This window comes from Harpia harpyja, chromosome 20, assembly GCF_026419915.1.
Source record: "Harpia harpyja isolate bHarHar1 chromosome 20, bHarHar1 primary haplotype, whole genome shotgun sequence".
Taxonomy (NCBI): domain Eukaryota; kingdom Metazoa; phylum Chordata; class Aves; order Accipitriformes; family Accipitridae; genus Harpia; species Harpia harpyja.
The window spans coordinates 2,069,564-2,092,618 of record NC_068959.1 but is presented as its reverse complement, the minus strand read 5'-3'; the positions used below and the strand labels follow the sequence as shown (position 1 = coordinate 2,092,618).

Sequence of the window (23,055 nt, the reverse complement as noted above, 5' to 3'; positions counted from 1 at the left end):
AATGAGACAGGTCCAGAGACACTGATCACTGCCCAAACAGATAATTCCCAACCCTGCACTGAGGACAGCTTATTAAATTGCTCACGTTCCTGGAGGACACCATTCTCTGCTGGAAAGACCTCCTATGACCTCTCTTTTTGGCTCCTCACCCAACTACCTCTACACTTAGTCCCCAGAACCAGAGCCACTGCAGGGAGCTACTCCAATAACAAACACGGACACCTCCTCTGCAACACTGCAAGCAGGACTGCAGGCAGTTCATGTCTAAGCATCAGAGACAAGCCCAGAAATGCCAAGCAGATGGCACGAGACCTGCCTTTCATCTTTATTTATCTGATCTCCAAATCCAACCGCATCCACAATCGTTAGCTTCAGGTGGACATTGCTCTCCTGCAGGTCATAGGTCCGTGGCCGCAAGCGAACTGCGCTCTCATAGTGACTGGCTTCCTCCGTCTCAAATGTGGTATTGAAGAGGGTATTCATTAGTGTTGATTTCCCAATGCCAGTTTCACCTAGGAAGGAGAAATCATCAGCTCATTGCAGCATGAATTTGTCACAGGTACTTCAAAGAACAGTAATCACAGAGCAGAATGAAATTATACCGTGAAAGGTTACTACAAATTGCTTGCGGACAGACATATAATTGTCACAAAAGTAACTGCATTCTCGAAGGCCACCCATGCTTAATGCAAAGCTAACACAGAGCACTTTGGTCTCGTCTCCCCAGTGAGGATCATACAGCACAGCAAAACACACTATCTTGCCCTCCATGTACTGACTTTGCTTGGGATCCTGCACCAGAGAAGCTGGGGAGAGTAGTTTTAGTAGAGTCTTTTGGGTCTTCACACGAGAAGGAGTAAAACTCAGCTGCTCCTACTGACAAGGACTATCTGGCTCAGTTGCTGGCTGTCCCAAACACAGCGATAGCTCCAGGTAACACTGCAGATCAGCACAAAACGATGGGTGTTTGGTGTGCTGTGGAGGGGACAGGGAAGTCTGACAATGAGGTTTCCTCTCACTCCTTTCTGTGAGATTCCTGACGTTAACAGGCTTCTTTACCACTTTCTCTTTTTGCTTTGTCTTGCCATTAAAGTCTCTGGGGACCTGCCTTTTTTGGGAGTGGAGACCCCTGTGAGGAAGGAATCTGGGGGCCTATTTCAGTGCAGAGAAACAGGCAGACAACTCTGGACGTGCTGCTAGGACAACTTGCCATCAGACTGAAAACCTCTTTTCCACAGCAGAAAAGATGCCGGATGAAGGTTTCATGATTTCACTGTGCGGCTGAACTTTGGTCTGCCTGGAAGCCTTAAAGCAGCTTGTCCATCTTCCACAGCCTCAACCCTGTATTCTCACATGTCCCATTAATAACTGCCAAAGGACTAAAGCCCATTCTGCTGTAACCCTTTCCCCCTCCATCCACACAGCAGCTACACCAGAGTCGGCTCTGTGGCTCATTTACTCTCCTTTCTGAAAAGCACAGCAAGCTCCGCACAAGGCACTCGGTGAGCTGCTGAGATCCGGCTTGGTACATGCAAACTGTCCAAGATGGTCCCATTCTGCACAGACACGTCACAGACAGCATGTCTATGCTTTGAGATGATAGGGCCACCTCTGCAGCAAACAGAATTGGCCAAACTGGAGGAAATAAGCAATGAACTCTTCTGTCACATCAGGCCTGAGCTTTCACAGGCATCCAAATAACCTCAGCAAGATAGCAGCTCTCTGACAGAGAGCAAGAGGTGCTGCTCTGCTCTGAAGAGCTACAGCTGCACAGGGAGACCTTGCAATTCAGCTGTTTCATCTCTCATTGCTCTTGATTTCTGGAGTTTCCCTTCAGTATTTCTGCTTCCTTCAAGGCTGCCCTGTTGCCCCGTGATTATTTATGCCAGATCAGCCAAGGGAAGAAAATAATGTTGTTTATGGGAAACCAAAGTGAAACCAACACCAAAATTTTATATATAAATATATATATATATATAGCATCTGTGACACAGAGGCCAAAGCATGACAATGTTTTCAAAGGCCATGTTCCACAGTGCATTTTTACTATAGACTCCAGCAGAGCCCTGTGCTGGAGCACCAAATCAGGGCGTTTCTGCGGCATCTTCATCTTTCCAGTAGTAGAAAAAACTATGCCAGCTTGAACCTCTGAGATGTGCAGAGGGAGAGAACATGGAGTCAAGAGGGGACAGCAGAGAAACTTGGTAGTGAGAGAATAATTCTTGGAGAATCAGTAGGGGCAAGATTAGAAGAAGTTTCCCATCTGTAGCCCCCCTGTTTCAACAGCCATTGAAGGACACCTGGGATGCATCACAAACCAAGCTCCATCCCAGAATATTTGGCTCACAGGCTGCCTGTGAGCCAGAAAGGCTTTGAACTGTTGCTCCTGGTAACTAAACGAGACTCTGATATTTTCCAGATTGGCCTACAAGGAGCCCCTTTTAAACTCCTCATTCACTACAGACAGCCCTATTGGCCAAGGAAGTGAAGAGAGGCAAAATCCAAGGAAATAGCCTTCCTCTACTCCCTGCTCACTTCCCAGGCAATCCATCGTGCTACACCTTCGGCATAGACAGCCACTGCTTCTACCGAGTGCAGCCCCTCTTGCTGAACCCAGCCACCTCCGAGGAGTCCTCCAGTGGATGCGCTGATGGAGAGCAGGAGGGTGAGCAAGTTTCTGTTCAAGGGAGGTGCATGTCTGCTGCCAAGGGATTTGGGCTTTTTCTTTCTTCAAGCACAACCACAAATACCACATGGTGCTCAGAATAGGGCAGAGGTATACATACTGCTTCCTACCAGCCGTGGTTAAGAGTTGTGCAAGGAAATAAAACCAGCCTGGTGCTCTAGATTAATCTGAAAGAAAAGTCATATGGAGAACTCACTACTGATGTAAGCCACATTGTCCTGTTCAGTTTTGGGCACAGTTGAGAGCAGGAACTGGAAAACAGGGATATGGGTTTGGTTTTTTTCACTCTTGTGAAAAAAAAAAAAAGCCATAATTTTTTCCAGTGTTTCACAAATGGTATGGCCAGATGAGAATGCAGCAGTATCCCTTCTGGTGTCCCCAAGAACAACTCTAATTAAAAACATATTGCCCTCTGCTGCAATTACCCTTATGTTAAGGAACAAGTCTATTAAGTTCAACCGTGATTTCAGACATGCTTTTTACTTGTGGTTTGAAAATGCAAAAGTGGCTTAGGTATGGCACAAGCACCTTGTGAAAGTTGTCAGAGTTTCACTGCACAGTCTATACAAAGCCATATTCTCTTCAGGCAGATTGAGGGCCAGGCAGGGAGCTGCTGTCTCTGGACATATTTCTGCTGGTCTAGCAGGTTACAATACTTCAGACCTCATATACAATACAAGAACCAGCCAAAGTAAAAGTAATGCTCGTTTCATCACTGGAAGGAATTGGTTTCTAGTACTCTAGCCAGCATCACCTGTTAGATCATGTCAATACAAAAGTTAAAAACCAAGAATATAATGAGGCTATTTTAAAGTCAGCCTCTCACACCTGCTCACAATCTTCAAGACAAACACTTTACAATCAATAAAAACAGGAACACTCCCTCTCCCTTTCCTAGCACAGAGATGGTCATGCTTCAAGCCCTCTGACTCACCAACCAGGCACAGCTCAGATACAAACCTCTTATCCCTAGCTTTGAGCTGCAGGCTTACACTCAGAAACGACCGAGTTATCACCAGGAGCTCTCAGCTAACACCTGGTGCATCTGACTGCATCTACTTGGACACAGTATTCACTGAGAAGGTGCTCATGGAAGCCACCCCAGTTTGCAAATGGAAATATTTAACTTGCCATGTACAGTCTTCCCTTAATCCTTCCTATTGAAAAGCTATAGCAGTGAAGGAGATGAGCAATACCTCACTGGTTACAGAAATTCTTCTGGTTTGACCCACAAGACTCAGCCACTTGGACCTCCCTGCTGCTCTCTGCAGCTTCTGCACCTGCACCGGGAGCTCAGCTCAGTGCAGAGCTGGACGGTCCCACACCCGTCTCCTCCCCTCCATGCCTCACCAAAGGCAGAAATTTGATATATTAAAGCTTTTCCCAAAACTCTCTCTAATTTTGGGCAATAAGTCTCAAACAGTCACTTGTGAAAGTCACAGCTTGGAAGCATCAAGCTCTAGAGAGCTCAAGTTCACTGAAATTAAAACATAAAGAGTTAGGCATTTCCGACTTGCTTAAAGCGACTGCCGAGGCCCGTGGCACAGCAGGACACACAAGAAATCCTGGTCCCAACCTCACCGCACCGCCAGCTCAGCCCACGTCTGTTTGCAGAGGACTGTGCTCACCCACACAGAGGATGTTGAAGCTGAAGCCTTGTGTGACAGACTTGCTGACCAGCTGATCGGGGAGACTGTCGAAGCCAACATGGCCCCCCAGGGAAAGGTTCCTCTTCTCTTCATTCTGGTAGGGAGAAGAAGCCAGATTAGCAGAAATGCACTGAGATGGCGAGGCAGAGACGCGAGAGGAATCACTGAGCCCAAGAAATAACCACCCTCCCGGGCATTACGGAGCCACTGACACAAACTGTAATGCTGCCCGCAAGAGTGTGTGTTTTGGCACACCACAGAGCAAACCCTCCGACAGCCACCAACAACAGAAAAGTGAGGGAAAAATACTGATCTTGATGGGGAATTAGGAGAACTAAGCTACCAGGCTATAAAGGAAAGAAAACACTAGCATGAGCTCCAACTAAATGCAGCTGGGAGAGATTAGCAAAGGAAAACCCACCATCATGTGTTTTAGTACTCATTTCTCCTCGTTCTTTTTTGTTTTATTTTCTTAAACCCTCCAGCACTGAATTCAGCTTGACAGACTCTGCATTTTCCCCCAAGTACTTGATCTTTTTTCCTTTTCTTTTGCCATAAGCAGCGTGGTTTTGTTCGCTCAGGCGTTCAGGGGTGCTGGTCGCACAGGCAGGGTGAGGAACCCTCTTGCTTTACCATCTGTGACCACACAGTTTTCCACCATTTCTCTGCTGTTCCTGTTCCTGCCTCCCCCATAGGCACTTTGCTCTTCCTTCTGTTGCCTCCTTCCCCCAGAGGAAGGCTATGCTGCTCACCTGTAGGAAGCTTTGCTTAGAAACTAACACAAATATCTGAGGAGATAACAGGTCTATGCCCTATGTTATACAGAAAGGCAGCCCAGATCACCTATAAAGTCCAGAAGAGAGGATTTGACAGAAAGGTCATTTCTGTTTCTAGTGGTTAAGAACAGTAGAGTTTGGATTTGCAAAACTATTTCAACAGATGTTGCCACCTCTCTACACAACTAAGCAATGCTGTCTGAACCCAGGGACCAGACCACTGTCTTTGCAGCCTCTCAAGCACTCTCATCCTTCCATGGAGAAGCAAGGATACATGATTTCAGAGCATGATTCATTCACCCTCACAGTTTCTTTGGTAAATTAGTCTGTTTTTCTTAATCACCAGCACACAGAGGAAGATGGGGATGGAAAAAGTGTCTGCCCTTTGCCTAGCTCTGGTTCTCCTGTCTGTCCCTGACAATTCGGACTTAATGTCCCAGCACCAAGACTGCGAGACAAGAGCATACCCCAAGAAGAGCCTAATCTGGCTGTCAAACTTTAAATTAACTCGAGAGGAAAATAAAAGAAATGACATGATAAGCCTTGCATATTGCTCTATGCCTGCCCTAAGATTGCTAAACAAAACATGAACCTTTGTTCAACTGCATCTCGAGTCAAAGCCCCCTTTAGTTCTGCCTTTGGTAGAACAAATATTCTCAGCTTTGTAAAATAAACCATTTACATCACAAGAACAACTTGTGAACAGTGGAAGCAGCTCCTACATCTCACGTACAAACGTTCTGGCTGTCCTGCTTAGCATTTGTTACCAACTTTCAGATTATTTTAGCCCAGCACTCTAGCAAGGGACTCCCTGGACAGAAACACAACCAAATCATAGCTGGGCTGCTACGATCAATTCTGTTTCATTCCATCAGGATCGATCGCGCTCGCTAACTAAGCGGAAATAGCAATCGTTTAAAGTTTTCCTGTGGGAGAGACGGCATCAGTTAAGGTTTTAAGGTGGCCAAGACTTTAGGTGCATTAAAAAGGGCCCCTAAGACATGGAAACCTCCAAGTTATACTTTCTTCCCTTCATCTGTCACCACACAGACATGCTAAAGCTCAGACTAACACCTCTGCAGGGACAGACCCCAACTGCAGGACAAGACCCCAGCACACAGGGAGAAAAGCGAGTCTGTGCTGATCCAAGCAGCCCAATGCTGAACCGTGGATCCAGCATGGGATGGTGCAACCGCACCAGGAAGGGGAACTTGGACGCATGTGTGCTGGGAAAGGGCTCAGAGTTGTTTAGGTTTGTTTTTCCTCTTAAGGAGGAGACTGTCAGAAGGTGCAGGAAGCCACCGCATGCATCAACAGAGCTTGGGGGGCTTCCCTGGGCTCTGAGCCCCACTTCTCCTCTCCCCCGTGCCCCTCTGAGCCACCACCTCACCGAGCTTAAAATGCCAGTTCCCACCACTGCAATGCGGTGACAGCCAGGCAAGCTGTTCCCACAGAAAGTCACCGAGTTTGACAGTTACACTTTGTGTCTTTTCATTTTAAATAATAAACAAAATCAAGCAAACAAAAACACAAACCAGAATCCTGGGATGACATTTTGGAAAGGAAATAAATAAAGGCTGCCGATGGCTATGATTAGGCTGAGAGTGCCCAAGGCTGGGAGGAGGTTTCCAGGCAACAGGCAGTACCACTGCTCGGGATTTTAAAATAGGCTCCAGCTCGGCAAGGCTGCATTGAGAACTCAGTCATGCTTCGGCCGGAGGAAACCCAAATGTGTTCGCACAGGGCTTTCTTTTTCTCTTCTTTTTTTGCCATTTGGTTGCTGTTCATTACGGGGCAAGAATACGCTTATTCAAAACTGCTTGCCATCTCTTAAAGCTGCTAGACCAACAAGCCGAACTTCAGTGAAATATTATCAGTGACCTTGAAATGCAGTTTCCTTTTATTTCTGTAAGCAGCAATAATAACCTGGTTCAAGTCCAAGACGTTGCCGATACCAAAGCAGAAAACCATTTGCTGTGCTTGCAGCACATTCAGCTGTCATTCAGCCTCCAAAGGGATTTTGCTATTGTTGCTATGTTAGGACATGGCAATTGCTAGTGTGACCTGCCCTGAAGAGGAACATACCTACCACCCTGATGAGCAACCACCAGCACTTCTTCCTGCATCTACCTGCAACTGATTTGCGAGTCTCACCCCAAATGACTAACCATTCTGGCCAGCTCCCGCTTGCCCAGGGTAGCTCAAGGACAGCTTGACATAGTTCACCTGCTAGTAAAGACAAGGTCACACTCAAAATTGAATTCTTTCCAGCAGAAGCAGCCAGCCTGCCAGGTTGCAATGCTCAGCATAAATAATCAATCCAGAACACAAATGCTGCAATAAATGAGGGCAGCAGTAATGCAGCAAGGGGCAGGGGGTGTGGGGGGGGGCAGTTTGTTGTTTTTGTTTTAAACAAAAGCTAAGAATTTCAGTAGGACTTTTTCCATGTTTGGTGCCAGCGATGAGACTGCCCTGCAGGACAGGAGCGGGCAGGTTGTGTGGCAGAGCTGGATGGGATCAGCCATGGTGAGAACCAGGCAGAAACACAGCCCTACCCTTCCCAGATGCACTGGTCTCTGCAACACTCCTGCCCTCTGCAACACTTGATAAGAATTAGGTTCCTCCTCTCAGCCTGGAGAGATGACTCTCCTGCTTCTTACCAGGCAAGACCCCATCCTGCAGCTGCAAATAACCATGAGGCAGCCAACCTTTCCTGAACCCCATTTGATTGCTGCGCAACATGATAATTAAGAGTTTGTGATGGCTCCGAGTGCGAACTCCCACCATAAACAGCCACTGCAGCCCTGAACATCATTTCTTGGGTCACTAATGGCATCGTACGATGGGCAGCTACCAGGGTTTTACTTGGAATCTTTGAAGATCTTCTGTGCCTTGAGCTGATCTTCAGGGCTTGAAGCAGAGAGACAAGGGGATAATTTGTATTTTGAATCTTGAATTTTGCGGGAAATAAAAGATTCATCAGAAGGTCAGAGCATAATTTATTAATTTTCAAATCCAAAGTCCTTTAAACATTTTCACAGATGCTCTGGCCGGGCTGAGAAGCAGAGTCCATCAAGGCAACATGTGCACAAACGGCATTTGGGGGCACGGTCACGGGAACAACCACCATCCCGGAGGGAAATCGATCTCTGGCTCTGGTTTGACCGTTATGTCACAGGACCCTTCTCCTGGTATGCAGCGGAAAGACGGATGTGCCCTTGGCAGCACAGATTGCCACGCTTATCTGAGCACCATGAGAACCGAAAAGAAACCTCCAAATGTAGTGCTTCAAACCTGCTGTAAGGCACCAGCCACCCTCCGCTGGAGGCTGGGGATGCGCTGGGGATGCACGACAGCACGCTGGCCCATTCCTGCAGCCACACCAGCACGAAGCTGCCCAGGGAACTGAAAACAGCATTTCAAACCCACATCAGCTTCCAAAGCTCTTCCACAGCAGGGTCCTAACAAACCGTGCCGTGCAGCAGGACCGCAGGACTGGGAGGAAGCAGGGGGCAACATCGCTGCAGGCACAGGCAGCAACACTGTGGGCAGCTGGCCACAAACCACATCCGTGGAAGATAATGTGTTATTTGGCTCTTTATTGCAAGTGAGACAACAAAAGGCAGCAGAGAAACACAATTAGAGAGACCAAATCCAGATCCCTATAAGAGGGTCAACACAATTTTCACATATTAGTTAGGCTCTTCCCAGTAGAGAGAGGGATTAAAGAAACCTGTGAGGAGAAGTGGCACAGGCTATAGCATCAACCAGTGTGCCTGCGATCCTTTAAAAAATAAAAACCTGATCACAATTTCTCTCCTTCCAGTCTCTTCATGCTTCACCTCCAAATTAGCATCAGTTTCACTTTGTGCCATTATATTTTTGAGCAACTTCTCGTAGAAAAATTGGCTTTATCACTGCCTGTGCAACCCATGGGGGATGTCAGCAGCGAGAAGATCAGCTCCACGTTCAGCTGCCCCTCAAGTGCATATTTTTCCTAGCTGGGGCTCCTGGTGCAAAGCGGAGCAACTCACTCTGCTTTTAAATGTGCTGCTCCTGTTCTCCTTGCTGTCACACCAGGAGCAGTATGAACAGACTGGAACTTGAATATAAAAGACCATTCTGATATCAGTTGGTTAAAAAAAAAAGAAAAAAGATATTGAGAAGTATCACATTTTAATTATCTCAACAAGAAATGCTCTTTGGTGACATATGTTTGTGTTTTCTGCTTGAGACAACCCTTGGTTTTGTTTTCCTGAATAAAGCAGGTGAAAGCATGTGGGTAAACAAAAGTGTAATTGAATGCCACAATCACAAATGGTGATATTTATTTCTTTAAATGGTGATTTTTTTTTTTTTAAGACCTTGGCATGATGGGAGTTGTAATGTAAATCTTGGGCCCTGCTACAGCAGACTCATCAGCGTACAAGCAACTTGTAAATATGCTGTTTATCACCTAAACCATGACTTGAGTGAAGACTCCTAGTTTTATACCCCAAGGGACAGCACAGCACTTTTCTGTATTTAAGGTGCCTTTTCCCATTTCTATGGCCCAACAAAACATGAACAAGAAAGATGAACATCTGACATTTTCCAAGGCAAAACAGCAAAGGCCTACTGGGGGAAAAGAAGGAGAAACTCAGCCCTTTCTTCTTTCTGCTAAGTGAAAAGGTCTTACACTTGAGCAGTGACCTTCAACCTAAAGCTATCTGCTGCTCTCAAATGCTCCCTCCGGCACCTCCGTAGGCTTTGCACTGCCGAGCCAGGGTCTCCCCAAGCTGTGGCCAAGCTGCAGCCCCCCAAACACCAACCCTGCATGCAGGGGAGAGGCACAGCCGTTCAGATGAGAGCTTTCTTGTTGCAAGAGCTCACAGGCAGCGGGATTTTAGGTCCCTCTCTTCCCGGGCTTTTTCCATTTACATTTTCCACACACATTTTTAAAATAGCAAGAGGCAACAACACAACATCTGCACAGCACTTTTCCATAGTGCTTCAATTCCCACTACCAAGGCACACTTTTCTTTATATATTCCTCAATTCTGGATGACATCGTGACCTTAATACCAAATCCACCAGCACTTTGCAGCATGGGTCCCCCTCCAGCCTGGGTACAGCCCGTCACCTTCACCCCAACACCTGTCAGCAGCTCTATAGCACTGGATATTCCCACGGGTGCATCGTTTCGCACTGCAATAGCACACATAGACATGGAGTCACGGATCAGCGTGCCAGGCACCCCGCAAAGTGCAGAGCACAGGCAGATCCTCTCCCTTCCAATTTACAATCAAATCAAAACAGAAAGATAAAACAGTGCTAGCAGACAGATTGCAGTTCCCCGATCAGCGTGACTCGGAGACCAGCAAGAGGAAGAGCAGGGAAAGCTCCCGTGGGCCCTGCTCCATACGGCCGCAGCGCCTTTGGCAGCGCTCCCGTGGTGGGACGGAGCGGTCATTGCTCTGCAGGGGCCAGCTCGGCACCCGGCACAGCTGGGGACTGCTGTTAGTCACAAAGCAATGACTTCACCTTCTTGATTCCCCGTCCACAATCCACAACAGTGTGCGCAACACAGAGATTAATACATACACCAGTGGGGTTTGTAGGATGCTATTCCCTTGTCTCCTGAATGGAAATGCATGGAATCAGGAAATCATTCGGTCCTGATGCAGGGAGTCTCATTTGCAACAGAGCAGAGAAAGGACTGAATGAGATCTGGCTGTTTATTAAATCCAAGCAGAGCAAGCTGGTCCCAAATACAGGCTCATACATGCTGGCACCCCGAGCAGCCGTGCTGCCAGCCACAGGCATTACCTGGCCCCTCTCAGACAGGGCAGGGCAAGTCAAACTGCCCACAAACCCACGGAACAGAGAGGTCTGCTTCAGGGTCCAGCACACGCAGGGTCCCAACCCCAACCCCACAACTGTGTGCTGCTGAGGGGACGTCCCCCAAACACCTGTCCCTGCAAGATTCCTTACAGAGGCGCTGGTAGTTTTACTGTCATTTCACAAGTAAACTGAGTCATGGAGCAGTTGAGTACTTGCCTAGAGACCTTTGGGCAAACAGTGTCAGAAGGCAAATTCAGCTGCTTTGTCCAAGCAGGCACTCCCCGGGGCTTGGCCCAGATTCTGGATCAATGCAGAAAAATCTGGCAAATCACCTCTCTCAGGAGATCCTACCCCATCTCTGAATACTGGCTCAACAAATGCCACTTGACATTTGCAAAGAAACAGCAGCAAGTACAGACTCAGGTTTCCATGAAGAAAACATTTCTTTTGCCAAGCTCAGCAGCTGAGGGGTAGTAACAGCAACACCACACCTGATGTTTGAAAAGCACCTCTGGTGCTAGCAACATTCAGAATAGACACTGTCACACATCAAAATATTATCTTTCTTGTACTCTCAGGCTAAGGACTATTAGGTCTATTACAACATCAATGAATGAGCTTGCATTTTGCAGTCTACTAAGCAGAAAGAGATGGCCCAAGAGAGGCAACGAGACCAGATTTGAGGTTTTCTAACAAGTCAGATGACACTAAGCATAGTAAATCTTCACAGAGGGCTTAGGCACAGTGAGGGTGACCTTATAGGTGCCTTTGGCACTGAAGATGAAAGGAAGCACACTTTCAGCTGGGGCTGGCCAGCGGAGATCTTAGCACCTCTTAGGCTAAAATTCTTGCACCTAAATGCCACCTAATCTCAAGCAGATTTGCAAAGTGCAAGCACATACACAACTCTGAAGGTTTTCAGTTAATCTTAAGCATGTGCTCAAAATTCCAGATCCCCATTGTGGAGCACTTAATAACAGGCTGGGGGAAGAAGAAAGGAAGGAAAAAACCAAACCCTACAGAGATAATTTTAGATGTGGAGTTTATGCTAATTTACCACTTGTCTTACAATAGCAACCTGCTGTGCTTCAGCTTGTCTGCTACCTCTCACTCCGGTCCGGTCCACTCTGGTGATGGTACGTGGCCAGTCAAACAGGACACATCTCGGATAGCATGAGCAACTCTGCCTTGGCTGTGCCTGTGCAGGGAGGGCAATAGCGTTTTCCCCACTGTCGTGGCCCTGAAGAACTGTAAACACTAACACCGCGATGTCTAACATTGCCCTTCCCTCCAGGGAGCGCAAAGCTCCGTGGCCTTCACTTCCTTCTCTTTTCCAACACACAGCACACGGGAGCACGTCCGCAACTGAACCATCCCTCCACATACACAACACCATTTCAGCCAGTCATCTCCAGTTGCTGCATGCTCACAACAACATGCTCCCAGCCCACACTGCAGTCTCCCCCAATAAAAAACTCATGCATTAAAAAAACCAAACCCAAACAATTCCCAGCCCCCTTTAAACCGCTCTCCTAAGAATGCCAAGAATTTTCCCAGACACTTGCGCCTTTATTCATATCCCTCCCGGCTCCCAGCTGCACTCCAGGCAGGCAAACACATCACTGAAGAAACCAGATATGGAGTCACCACCAGGACCCGCCAAATAAAAATGAAAGCCACTTTACATTACAGAGGCAAGAAGATTCAAAAGCTGTGGCTGTTTCCTTCAGGGCTAACTAAAGGTTATGTTGCCTAAAGTGATGCCCTTCTTGAAAGCTTTTGGACCCATTTTTAAGAGCTATTCATACACCCTGAGACCAGTGAGTACATTGAAAAGAGCAATGCTCAGCATCTTGGGAAAACAAAAATTTAGAAAAAAATCACTGGTCCAGTATCAATGTTTCACAGTGTCCCATGTGCCCCAGGCTAGTCTCAGGGAAGAAAACGCTCTGCTGCACACCTGTAAAAATCCAGCGTGCTGAACACACAACAATGTAGTCACCTACCCATAAGGAGGTGGACAGGGATTCAAGTGAGAAAGCAAAACTCCTTTTAAGGGAGGAACTCCTTAGGCAAACTCCTTAACTGCTTTCCTGTATCCAAGCTACTGGTGCCAAAGCAGTGTTTTGATTCCAGTGGCACACCTTGTACTGATATCCCAGCAATACGCCAGACGCTGAGCACTCCCAGCAGCAAGCCAGGAGCAGGGATCTGCACACTCGACATATTCTGCTTCTGCACCAGCCTGCTCACTTTAGCATTTGCGAGCAAACAGCTGAACTGCAGGTACTGCCTTCAGCTTTGCTTCAGTCTCAGCAGCATTTCCTCCTTTAAAAAAAAAAACCACAAAAAACCAAAAAAACAACCAACCAAAAACCCCAACCACAATACATAAAATAAAAATCCTACACACATCTACAGAATCAAAGGAATTGGCACAGGCTTGAAACATCAGTTTTTGCTGACTGTCAGAGCTAAATTTGAAGGGAAAGTAAAGCTTCTCATCTTTTCTTATACAACATACATCCAAGATGATACATTCACAACCTGTGAATGCAACATCAGTTTTAATTTTCTGCAAACAAACTGTTTCTGGCTTAAACTCCTCTCTGACTTTTTATACTAAAAGCAAAATTCCCACATGCTCCCTTTTCTTAAGCTGTTATTTAGCAATTTCCTTATAACATTTATGAAGCCTAATTAACTAATCATGAGGTCTTTCTTAATTAAGAAAGGATTAACCGTGCATTTTGTCCCTATCACAAGCCCTAAATGAGAGTTTACAAAGGAGCAAAACAGGATTTGCCGGGCATTACGCACACAATGTTTTGCAAACGTGAATGTTTGCCTTTGAGAATAAGGCAAGTTGGTTAAAACAGAGAAAACTATGGAACCAAAAATGAGAGACATTTCCTCCAAAATGACCTTAAAGGATGAGAAAGTTCAGCTTTTCGTCAGCCTGAGAATTCCATCCCCCATGAGCTATTCAAAACGAAGAAAGCAAAGTCCAAAACACTAACAACTTTTCCTTCAGTCTGTTTAAAAAAAACCCCAAAATACAGACAAACAAGAGCATACCAGACTACCCTAGTTCATTTCTTTTCAAAATTATTTATTCAGAAGGTGCTGAGGCTTTTGATTTAATGGAGCTTCACAATTAACCCTGACAAGAGACTAATCTTATCACCTTATCTAGTAAGAGACTTTCCCAAGTTGACCCAAGCAGCAGATGCATTCCCAGCTTGCACTCAACTGATGTGACCACCAGGATCTCTTCCCTCCCCCACCATCCTACCACGAGGAAGAGGAGGAGACACTTGGCAAATACAAATAAATGGCTGTGGGACAAAGCCAGGAGAGAAACTGAGTGCCTACCCCTAAGGAGTGGCATGGAAAAGGTTTGGGGCAGTTTAAAAGAAGTGCTGAAGAAGGAAAAAGGATCTGGATCCCCATCATGCTAAACAAGCCATGCTGGATATCAGCCATCAGGATTATTTGTTTTAGTTACCACTTAAAATAAACATAGCTAATTCCCACATACGTTTCCAGAATTTATTGCCTGATTACAATAAATACTATTATTCAGTATATTTTTAGACAAGGGAACAGAGATATAATGGGAACCCAAGAGTTTTGGTCACCACTGTATGCTTTTTCCCAGTTTGCCTCATGCAGCCATCTCACAGCATCTCCACAAACAGCACTTCCAGCTACTGGACAAGTCTCCTTGTGGTACTGCCTGGAAGACACCAGAAAGAGAAGTTTTACATACCACAGCCACTCAGCTCCAAGAGCTAAACCAGAGTCATCATGCTAATAAGCTGACTGCTTTATATCCTATTAACACATGCCTCCAGAAAGCCTCAAAGTGTATTAGCACAGAACACCTTTAAGCTGAAGACTCAAGGCAACGGAAAAAAGAAAAGAAAAACCTCTGTCTGAAAAACACGCATAGCAAAAAGATAAGCTGAAAGGACTATTCATTCTGTATGAAAATAGAGAATAAATCTATATTCACAAATATGAGCTGGGAACACCTTCGCTGCAGAAGACAGGGGAAGGAGAGCATTCCTGGGAGGCCGGCTCTGGCAGCCCTTCCTCAGGCAGCCCTTTTACTGTGGCAGAGCTGAAAGCCAGGATCAGCTTGGATTAGGACCTGAGGCCCGGAGCAGCCTGCTGTAAGCAGGGTCTGGACAAGAGACCCAGCGATGCCCCTCTGACCCAAGCTGTCCCACGATCGCAGTGCTGCCCCACGATCGCAGTGCTGCCCCACACACACCGGGCACCTGCGGGAATATATACGCTATTTAACACAGCATGGTCGGTCTCCTCTCCCCGTGACCGACCTGAGCAACCCTGGCTGCTGCTGCGGGAAGGTTCGATTTTCCAGCATGAACAACACGAGCTCTGGGAACAGGCTTCACACCGGCCCACAGCTGAAGGCATGCCTGTACAGTCCTTTGCAGGCAGACAAGAACTCAGCCGAGCAGAAGCTGAGGGATGCGTCCTGCCTCTCTGTTATAGCAAGAACCAACCGAAACGCTCCTTGCCTGTGGAAAACTCTGGATGCATTCCCCGCATGTTTCCTTGCGCACGTAATGCAGCGGTGGCACAGACTCGTTACAGCACCTCATGCAGCGGCGAGGAGAGGCCAGGAGCAGCCCCAAGTCCCTCGATGGAAATCCAGCCCAGGCTCTCTCGCTCCGCAGCTCCCTGCGACAATCTGGTTTTGAGGCTGTACGAGCCAGAGAGGGCAAGAGCCCTGAGGCAGGGTGCTCCATGGGAACCTCTCTCTAGCTGTCTGACAGCTCTGGAATTTCATGTGTGTGGGAGACAGACACTTTTTGGCTTCACAAAGGAATCTGAACGTCTAAACAAAGTGGTGCCTCCACAACCCTGACCCCACAGGCCCCGGTCAGCCCACAAGCTGAGAGCGGCAACTAGGGATGTATCCAAGAAGCCTGTGGTTCTCAGTGACACTGTTCTTCCCCAGCCCTCTGAAAATCTCCACTGTCACCCCATGTTAGAGGGTGCCAGTTCCCTGTCTGGCTCCACCTTTTGCATCCAAACGTCACAAGTCAGAGGCGAGCACGGCCGCTTACACCAAAGAAGAGGCTCTGGAAGGAAAGCACATGGCTAGGACTGAGGAGAAGCAGCACCTTCAGGATTTTTTTTCTCACTTGAGCTGCTCTGGGAGCAGAGATGGGCTTTCTTGCTCTTCGGACACTTTTACGATACCCAGTACAAATGCAAAGCTTCAGGTATAAACCCAGAGCTCACTGCAGCTACACAGATGTGGGGAAGGGAAGAAACAAGCAAGCTGTGCATGAATGCATGGGCCCACCTCTTCAAAACACAAATATGGGACAGGATAACATTATTTCTAAGGGTTGCAGCTAATCTGAAACAAGCAGGGCAGCTTCTTCCATCCACAGCCTGAAATGTGCCCAGGACATGTTCTGAATAATCAAAGTTAATCACAAAAATGTGCCCCTACCCCACACAGGCGGGGTGGAAACAGCGTGCCCACACCCTGCACGTCTCCCTTAGTCCCATGGCCTCCCAAATTCCTCCTCTTAATTGCACAACCAAGGAAAAGCCAATTCAGCATCATGCCATTTCTTCCCCTCCCAACCTCCGAGCCAAAGGAGCATGAGAAGGAAAGGAGACAAGCGTGACCGTCGCTCCTGCAGATGGAAAAACAGCCCAGTCCCCAGAGCACTTCGTTTGCACGGTGGTGCCTCGGGACGACCAGACTGGGGACAGTGGGGGCACTCGGAGACAGGGCTGTGTCTCTCCCCGCAGCTGGCGACAGCACTGGTATTCTGCTACAGAAGATAATATTTAGGGAGCTTTTGGCCTTCCAGCAATGCTGGAGACTGGCTGACAGCTGCCACCACAGCACTGACGATGAGCCCTGACACCATGCCGGCCTCCTGAAAGAGAGTTATTCTTCAGGCTTTCATTTGTTTTGCCAAAGCAGAGGGCACACATGGCTTCAGCATTTGCCAGCTCACGTCCTTCCACCCACTGCCTCAGCGCTCACTGCGATTACGAGGAGTTAAGACGAGCTCTGGAGCTCCCACGCAGAACAACATGTTGCATCTCTGCTGCAAGAGGAAGAGATGCTCCAGATTCACTGACAGCAACAGCACCACAGTGGGGAAGGAAAAAAAAAAAAAAAAACAACCAAAACCCAAAAAAATCTTTTCCTGGGCAACATTTGTTCCCAGTGCATATATCCAAAATAAGTGTTTAACTGCAATGGACTGTGGTTGAGCTAATTGGTCCTGTGGCTGAAATCGTCAGAGCTGGCTTCCTGTATGAGCACAGGCTCTCCCTGGGAGAGATTGTGGGGCTCGGAGAGACAACCGTCAATTTGTCTCCTCCAATGAAAGACCATTTTCCCTATCCCTCCTTCCCAAAAAAGCATACGCTACAGGCAGAAGAGCTGGCCAGGGCAGGGAGGGAAAGGGCTGCTCCCGCTGGGCTCGCTTCCTGGTGCATGTTACCAGCTTGGAGAAAAATCTGTCACTTCTGTTCCACACTGCATGGGGGATCACTTGAGATTTTCCAGGCTAAAGGTAAAATAACTGAATGACAAAAACAGACAAGGAAATTTAACCCTGGAACTTCCAAATGGTGCCACTGGCTGGGCAAAAAACAGGGCAGGAAGAATAGCCGAATCCAAACAAACCCCTGTTTCCACTGGAATTGAGCCATGGAAATGTTTTCCTTGAGAGTGAGAATAAAAGAAAATGTAAGGTTATGTTTAGGACCTGCAGTGATAAGTCTTCTGGCAACCGCTCTGCCCTAGCCATGGTACACAGAGCTGTTCTCAGCCCACTCCTCATGCCCATCTTTCACTGACTAAGGTATAACACTGGCCCCTTCACACAGAGGAGCAGGTTTAGCCTGTGCAGTCAATAAGAGAAAAGGTGAGCTTACAGAAGACAGCAGCAGCAGAAACGCATGAAGTTTATCACAACCCAGGCAGTTATGGCAGGAACAGGCACTGTTCAAAGGTCCCTCTCCTCCCACAGAGTTGGGAGCAGGACACAAGAAGGCAGTGGTGTGTACGCAGGTAACACTCACACGAAGCTGCCAAACTGGCCAGACCCCCCCACAGCTCAGCAGCTCGCTGCGACAGAAAAAATGCCATTGCCTATTTCCAGCGAGGAAGATGTTGTTCAGCTTTCCTCTGTATAAAGTCGTGTTTTGTTCTGGCAAGATTTTCTAAGTAGCATTAATTTATAGTAAAGCTACCAGTAAAAGCCTAGCTATCAATCACTAACATGAAGAGACAACTTCTCAGGACTGTATGTAGACAGCCGCCCCACAACCACAGCTCACACACAGCTACATGCACGCATCTAGTGCTCTCTTCGCTGGGCGTCCATGTTCACAAATCCCTTGTCCATGCACACAGTCACAGTACGCACATAAAGCAATCAGCCATGACATTTTCAAAAGTTACGGCATAATGTTAACTTATCTCAGCCCAACTTTAAGGTTGAGGACACCTGCTCCTCCCCACATGCACGCGCCTGTGAGCGGGCAGCTGCTTAGTTTAGAGCCCAAGCAGCTGCCTTTGCACATCCAAGTCAGACAAGGGGTTAATGCAGATCGTTAAGCAACAGCATTTCAGGATGGGTTTTATTTAAAAAAGAGAGAAAGCCACAGATTTGAGGGTTTGAAAAAGCTTCTCAAAAGCAAAACAGTCTTACAGTCTCAGTCTCACATCTCATCCCATTTATTCTCCTACGCATCTCCAGTTGCTTCTCTGTCATTTCTTCTCCTTCCAACTTTCTAGCTTCCTCCAGAGCTCCTGCATTTCACGCACTTGCTGGCTGCCGCTCGCACGTGGTGGTTGGGCTGTTTCCCGCTCAACATACCAACATCCTTGCTAATACTGCCAGTGTCTGCTCCAGCACACAGTCATCACGTGTGCTAGCTCAGCACTGGCCAGAACAGGCAATGGAGAAGCTCTGAGCTTTGATGACAAATTACAGTATTTCATAACTGAACCAAACTTTAACAGCTTTCTTTCCACTCTGGTGGCAGCTGTAATGAAGACAACTGGCCTCGGGTATCCAGAAGCGATGCCTGTAGACCAAGCCTTGAACATGGCAGTGGTGAGCCACATTCTCACAGCAGATCAGCAGAAAACTTCAGTCTCCAGGGGCTGAAGCCAATCTCTCTCACAAGCACTACATTCACAAAAACAAAGGCTGTCTTGAGCACCACTGGTGTGATTCTGCTGCCTTAGAGGCAGCTTTCTATGGGCCAGCTTCCTTTCATTTGCTTTTGTTGGTCATTTCCAACAGCAGCACTTCAAGGGAACTTTATTGTGCTGGAGACAGAGGCATTCTGGAGGACTGTACAAGGGAAGCATGCATCTGGGGAGTTTTGAAAACACATTATCCGAACCTAAGGGTCACTACATTCCAGGATGTCAGTGTCAGCTGGACACTTATAAATAGCTTCACTAATCTGAATAGCATGACCTATTGTGTATCAAAAACCTCCTTCAGAGGCTTTTTCAACATTACTTCCCACTGCAGATACAAACAGCTGGTAAAAAATAAATTATCATCACCTCTTCTTGGCAGTAATGAGCTATTCCCACCCAGGCTTTATGCACAGGAAACTGAGGCATGCTGATATAAAGCGGCACCAAGAAAGCTGTAAACCCTGCAGAAAGAACAACTTGGAACACCTTAATCATGAGGTTTCCATGATACTGCTGGAGGAACAGCATCAGATCTGAGATGTGCTGAGGATAAAGGAAACAGCAGCTGGGACAGTCCTCTGCCCTACATCAAATGGAAGCAAGACGTTGCTCTCCCACCTGCTTCTGCCAGATCTGCAGTTCCAGGTGAAAGGCAAACTAGTCCAACGGCAAAGATTAGCAAATCACCAGATCTACTGGGCCTGCAGATCCCTATAAACTCACCCTTAGCTCCCTGCACAAAGCAAGCAGATTTTCTCCTAATGGAGTTGGGCACTAAAGTCACATTGGAGCCCAGCCATTCATTTCATTTTTGTGCCCAAATGAGAGCCAAGCACCTTCAGGAACATTCATCCCACCCCCCCACCCCCCCTTCCTTTTTTTAAAATAAAAGTGACAAGAGCGTTGATGCAAGTACACCAAGCATTCAAGTACCCACACCAAAGAATAAGTGTAATTTTCTCCCAGGCTAGGCAATATTTTCGGTTCTGCTAACACCTATGAAAACCTGCATAGGCACCCGCAGGCATACCTAATTAACACTAAAAGTATTTATATATGATACAAATGCAGAAAGAATTGCAGTGAGACAGTTACAGTGTTTCCATTCCCTGACACTGACGCTTTACCTTAATCCCCTCTCCCCAGGGTCTGGAAGCATTTGCTTTCCTAAATAAGAGCCCACAATCAATTTTCCTTTATGCAAGTTTTAAGTAAGTTACAGTCTTGCAAATTCATTCTTGAGCTGGAAACTTTTGGGCCAGGATTCAAAGAAATGAAGCAGAGTTTGAGATTCTTGGCAAAAAGTAGTTTACAGAGAAAACAGTAGCAGGGACGTGTTTGTGCTCCAAGGGCATGCCTATAATTCAGACAACCACCACTGCTGTTCCCATTTATTTAGCAATATCACACCAGACATTTTTGACTTTTGAGAGCTATGCTATTTAACCTGGTAAAAATGTTTTTAGCTCTGAAAGGCTACAAGACGCATCACCGCGCTATTTAATCGGAACAGCCTTCCAACGACAACAAAAAATTCAAGCCATAGACAAAGAATAGTTTAAAGCCGACATAGATTTTAGCCAGATTGACTTCCGATAGCAGTTATACAACATGTGAGCTGCAGAGAGGCGGCGGTGCACAGGTCACACTCCATATTTGCTGTACGGCATTCTTCATACATTGGCTCAGAGACCAGTTAGCCCCAAGGGTTTGCTTTACCCCCGTTTGAATCGGTGTGTCTCTCTCAGTGTTATACACACGCCGTTAAGTTACTCACTCTTGCAGAGTGTTTGTATACCACTGGTACGCAAACAATTCTTATTTCGGAAGGTCTGACCCCATTTCTTTCCGCCTCTCTTCGCGGGGCACTTTACGCCTGCAGACACAGGGATACGGGATACCCTTTGCGAGCATCCTGGACACCCACGGCGGGGGGGGGGGCCACGAAAGGCTTTCGTTACCGGTTTCAGCATCAGACCAAAGCACCGAGGCCTCGCAGCCTTCCAGCCCGCCGGGCAGGACCTTCCCGCAAGGACTCTCCCCGCCGAGGCACACCGGCTCTGCCCCTCTCCCCAAACCCCCTCGCAGCCGAACACCCCCCCCCACGCACACACACACACACACCCCCCGCAGCCTCCTCCCAGCTCTGCCGCCGCCGGGCAGCCCGCTGGCCGCGGACACGCGGGGAGCGGGGGGGGGGGGGGCTGGCGGGGCAGCGGCCGCGCACACGGGGCCGGCGACCGGCGCATCTCCCCCCCCCCCCCCCGGCTGCCCCGACCCCACCATCGGCTGGCTTAAATTTTTTTTATTATTATTATTATTTCCCCCACCCGCCGAGGGAGGAAAAAACCAAGTTATTAACCCGAGGAGACGCGCGTACGGGAGCAGGACCACCCCCCCCCCCCTCCTCCCCGCCTCCGCTCACCGAGAACCGCTCCAGGTCGGTGGCGGCCATGGCCGGGTCTGGCGCGGCTCCGTGGGCGGGAGCGCGGCTCTCCCCGCCGCGGGTGGATGCGGCTGAATGGATCCAATATGGCCACTTCCTGGAAACTCCCCCTCCGCCCGCCACAGGCACCGCCCGGCCGACCGAGGGAACGGGGGGGACCGGGAGGACGGGCACCGGCACCGGCCGGGGGCGGGAAGGGGCGGGAGCGGCCCCACGCAGCCGGAGCCCTCCCTCCTTCCCTCGGCGGGGAGGGCCGGCAGCGGGCCGGCTTCGGTCCGGCCCTCCCGCCCCGCCGTGGAAGGGGAACGGAGGAGGGGGAGAGGGGCTGGCGGAGCGGCGGGGGCGGCCCCGGCGGTGCCCGCACCCCCCCTGGGGGGGGGGGGTCAGCGGCAGAGTAGGGGGTACGAGCTCTCGGGGGGGGGGGGGGGGCGGTTTGGGGATGAGCACACGGGGCTGATGGCGTTCCGCAGGCAGAAGGGGGCTGCGAGGCAGCCACGCAGCATCACCCTCGGCACAGGGAAGCTTCGCGTTTGCGTGGGACGGTAGAAGCGGCAGGAGGATCCTCCGCGGGATTCGGAGGAGGCGCGCAGCCACGGGGAGACCCGTTTCCCCGTCTCTAGCGTTCAGCGTTTCTGGAAGGTCGTCGGATACCACAGGGCAGCAGTGCCTCTGTCACCCACGGGAGTTACACCGAGGTCGCAGCCACCGTGGGGGTTTGAGCCGGGGTGCCGAGAGCTCGTGGCCGTTACGCTTGCCCGCGTTTACCGTAAGTTAAAGTACGCAACAGAGGACCGCCGAGTCCTTCTTCATCACTCCTTCCCGCACAAAGCACAAAGCCAGTCCCGTCACCAGCACCCTCGCTCTTTGCAACCCACAAAGACATCAGTATTTTACCAGCTGTTCGCACAGAGCAAAGTTTCTCTTGCTTTCTGGTGCCCTCTGCTGCAGTGCACCTATCAAGGACAGCTTACCAGAGCCACATGTTCTCTCTAGACCAGACCTACACTCCCAATCTGTCTGCTGCCCTGGTTTTGTCTTAGGCTTTCCCCAGCCTTTCTATCAGCCACTGTGTCCTCGTCTTTTCTGCTCATCCTCTCTCTTGGGGCAACATATACTTCCCGTTGGAGAGCTGAGTTTGGGCAAGGAGATCAAATACTTCTCCCCCGTGACACTGACTCTATGTGGGGAAAGGACTGCTGAGGATCGTTTTGAACCCCCCGAGAAGGGCAAGCCCTCTTGCAACTCACTACACAAGAGTCAGAAAAGCTACTGTCTGCCTCCAGTTCCTGAGGGCACAGCAGAAATTCCCCCAGCAGCTTTGCACACACACACTCAGCCCTCCGTCTCTCGTGGCTGTTGGACACACATCTGCTCCGCTGAGCTCCTCAAATACCATCCTCAGGGCTGCTTCTCCACCCAGTGCGCGCACCAGCTATAGGGAG

The 23,055-nt window shown here is 48.7% G+C and overlaps 1 protein-coding gene across 2 annotated transcripts in view; it reads right to left on the bottom strand.

The window, feature by feature from the left end:
* SEPTIN8 (septin 8) overlaps positions 1-21,744 on the bottom strand; it is a 40,476-nt gene extending 18,732 nt beyond the window's left edge. The window contains exons 1-3 of one of the 2 annotated variants that reach the window (XM_052816277.1): positions 21,593-21,744; positions 4,315-4,429; positions 317-512 (exon numbers count right to left, since the gene is read on the bottom strand). In XM_052816277.1, the coding sequence (XP_052672237.1) occupies positions 317-512; positions 4,315-4,429; positions 21,593-21,622 (341 nt within the window). In that variant the 5' untranslated portion in view covers positions 21,623-21,744. The remainder of the gene's footprint in view (positions 1-316; positions 513-4,314; positions 4,430-21,592) is intronic. The other variant, XM_052816278.1, reaches the window with a different exon arrangement.
* Positions 21,745-23,055: the final 1,311 nt, after the last annotated feature.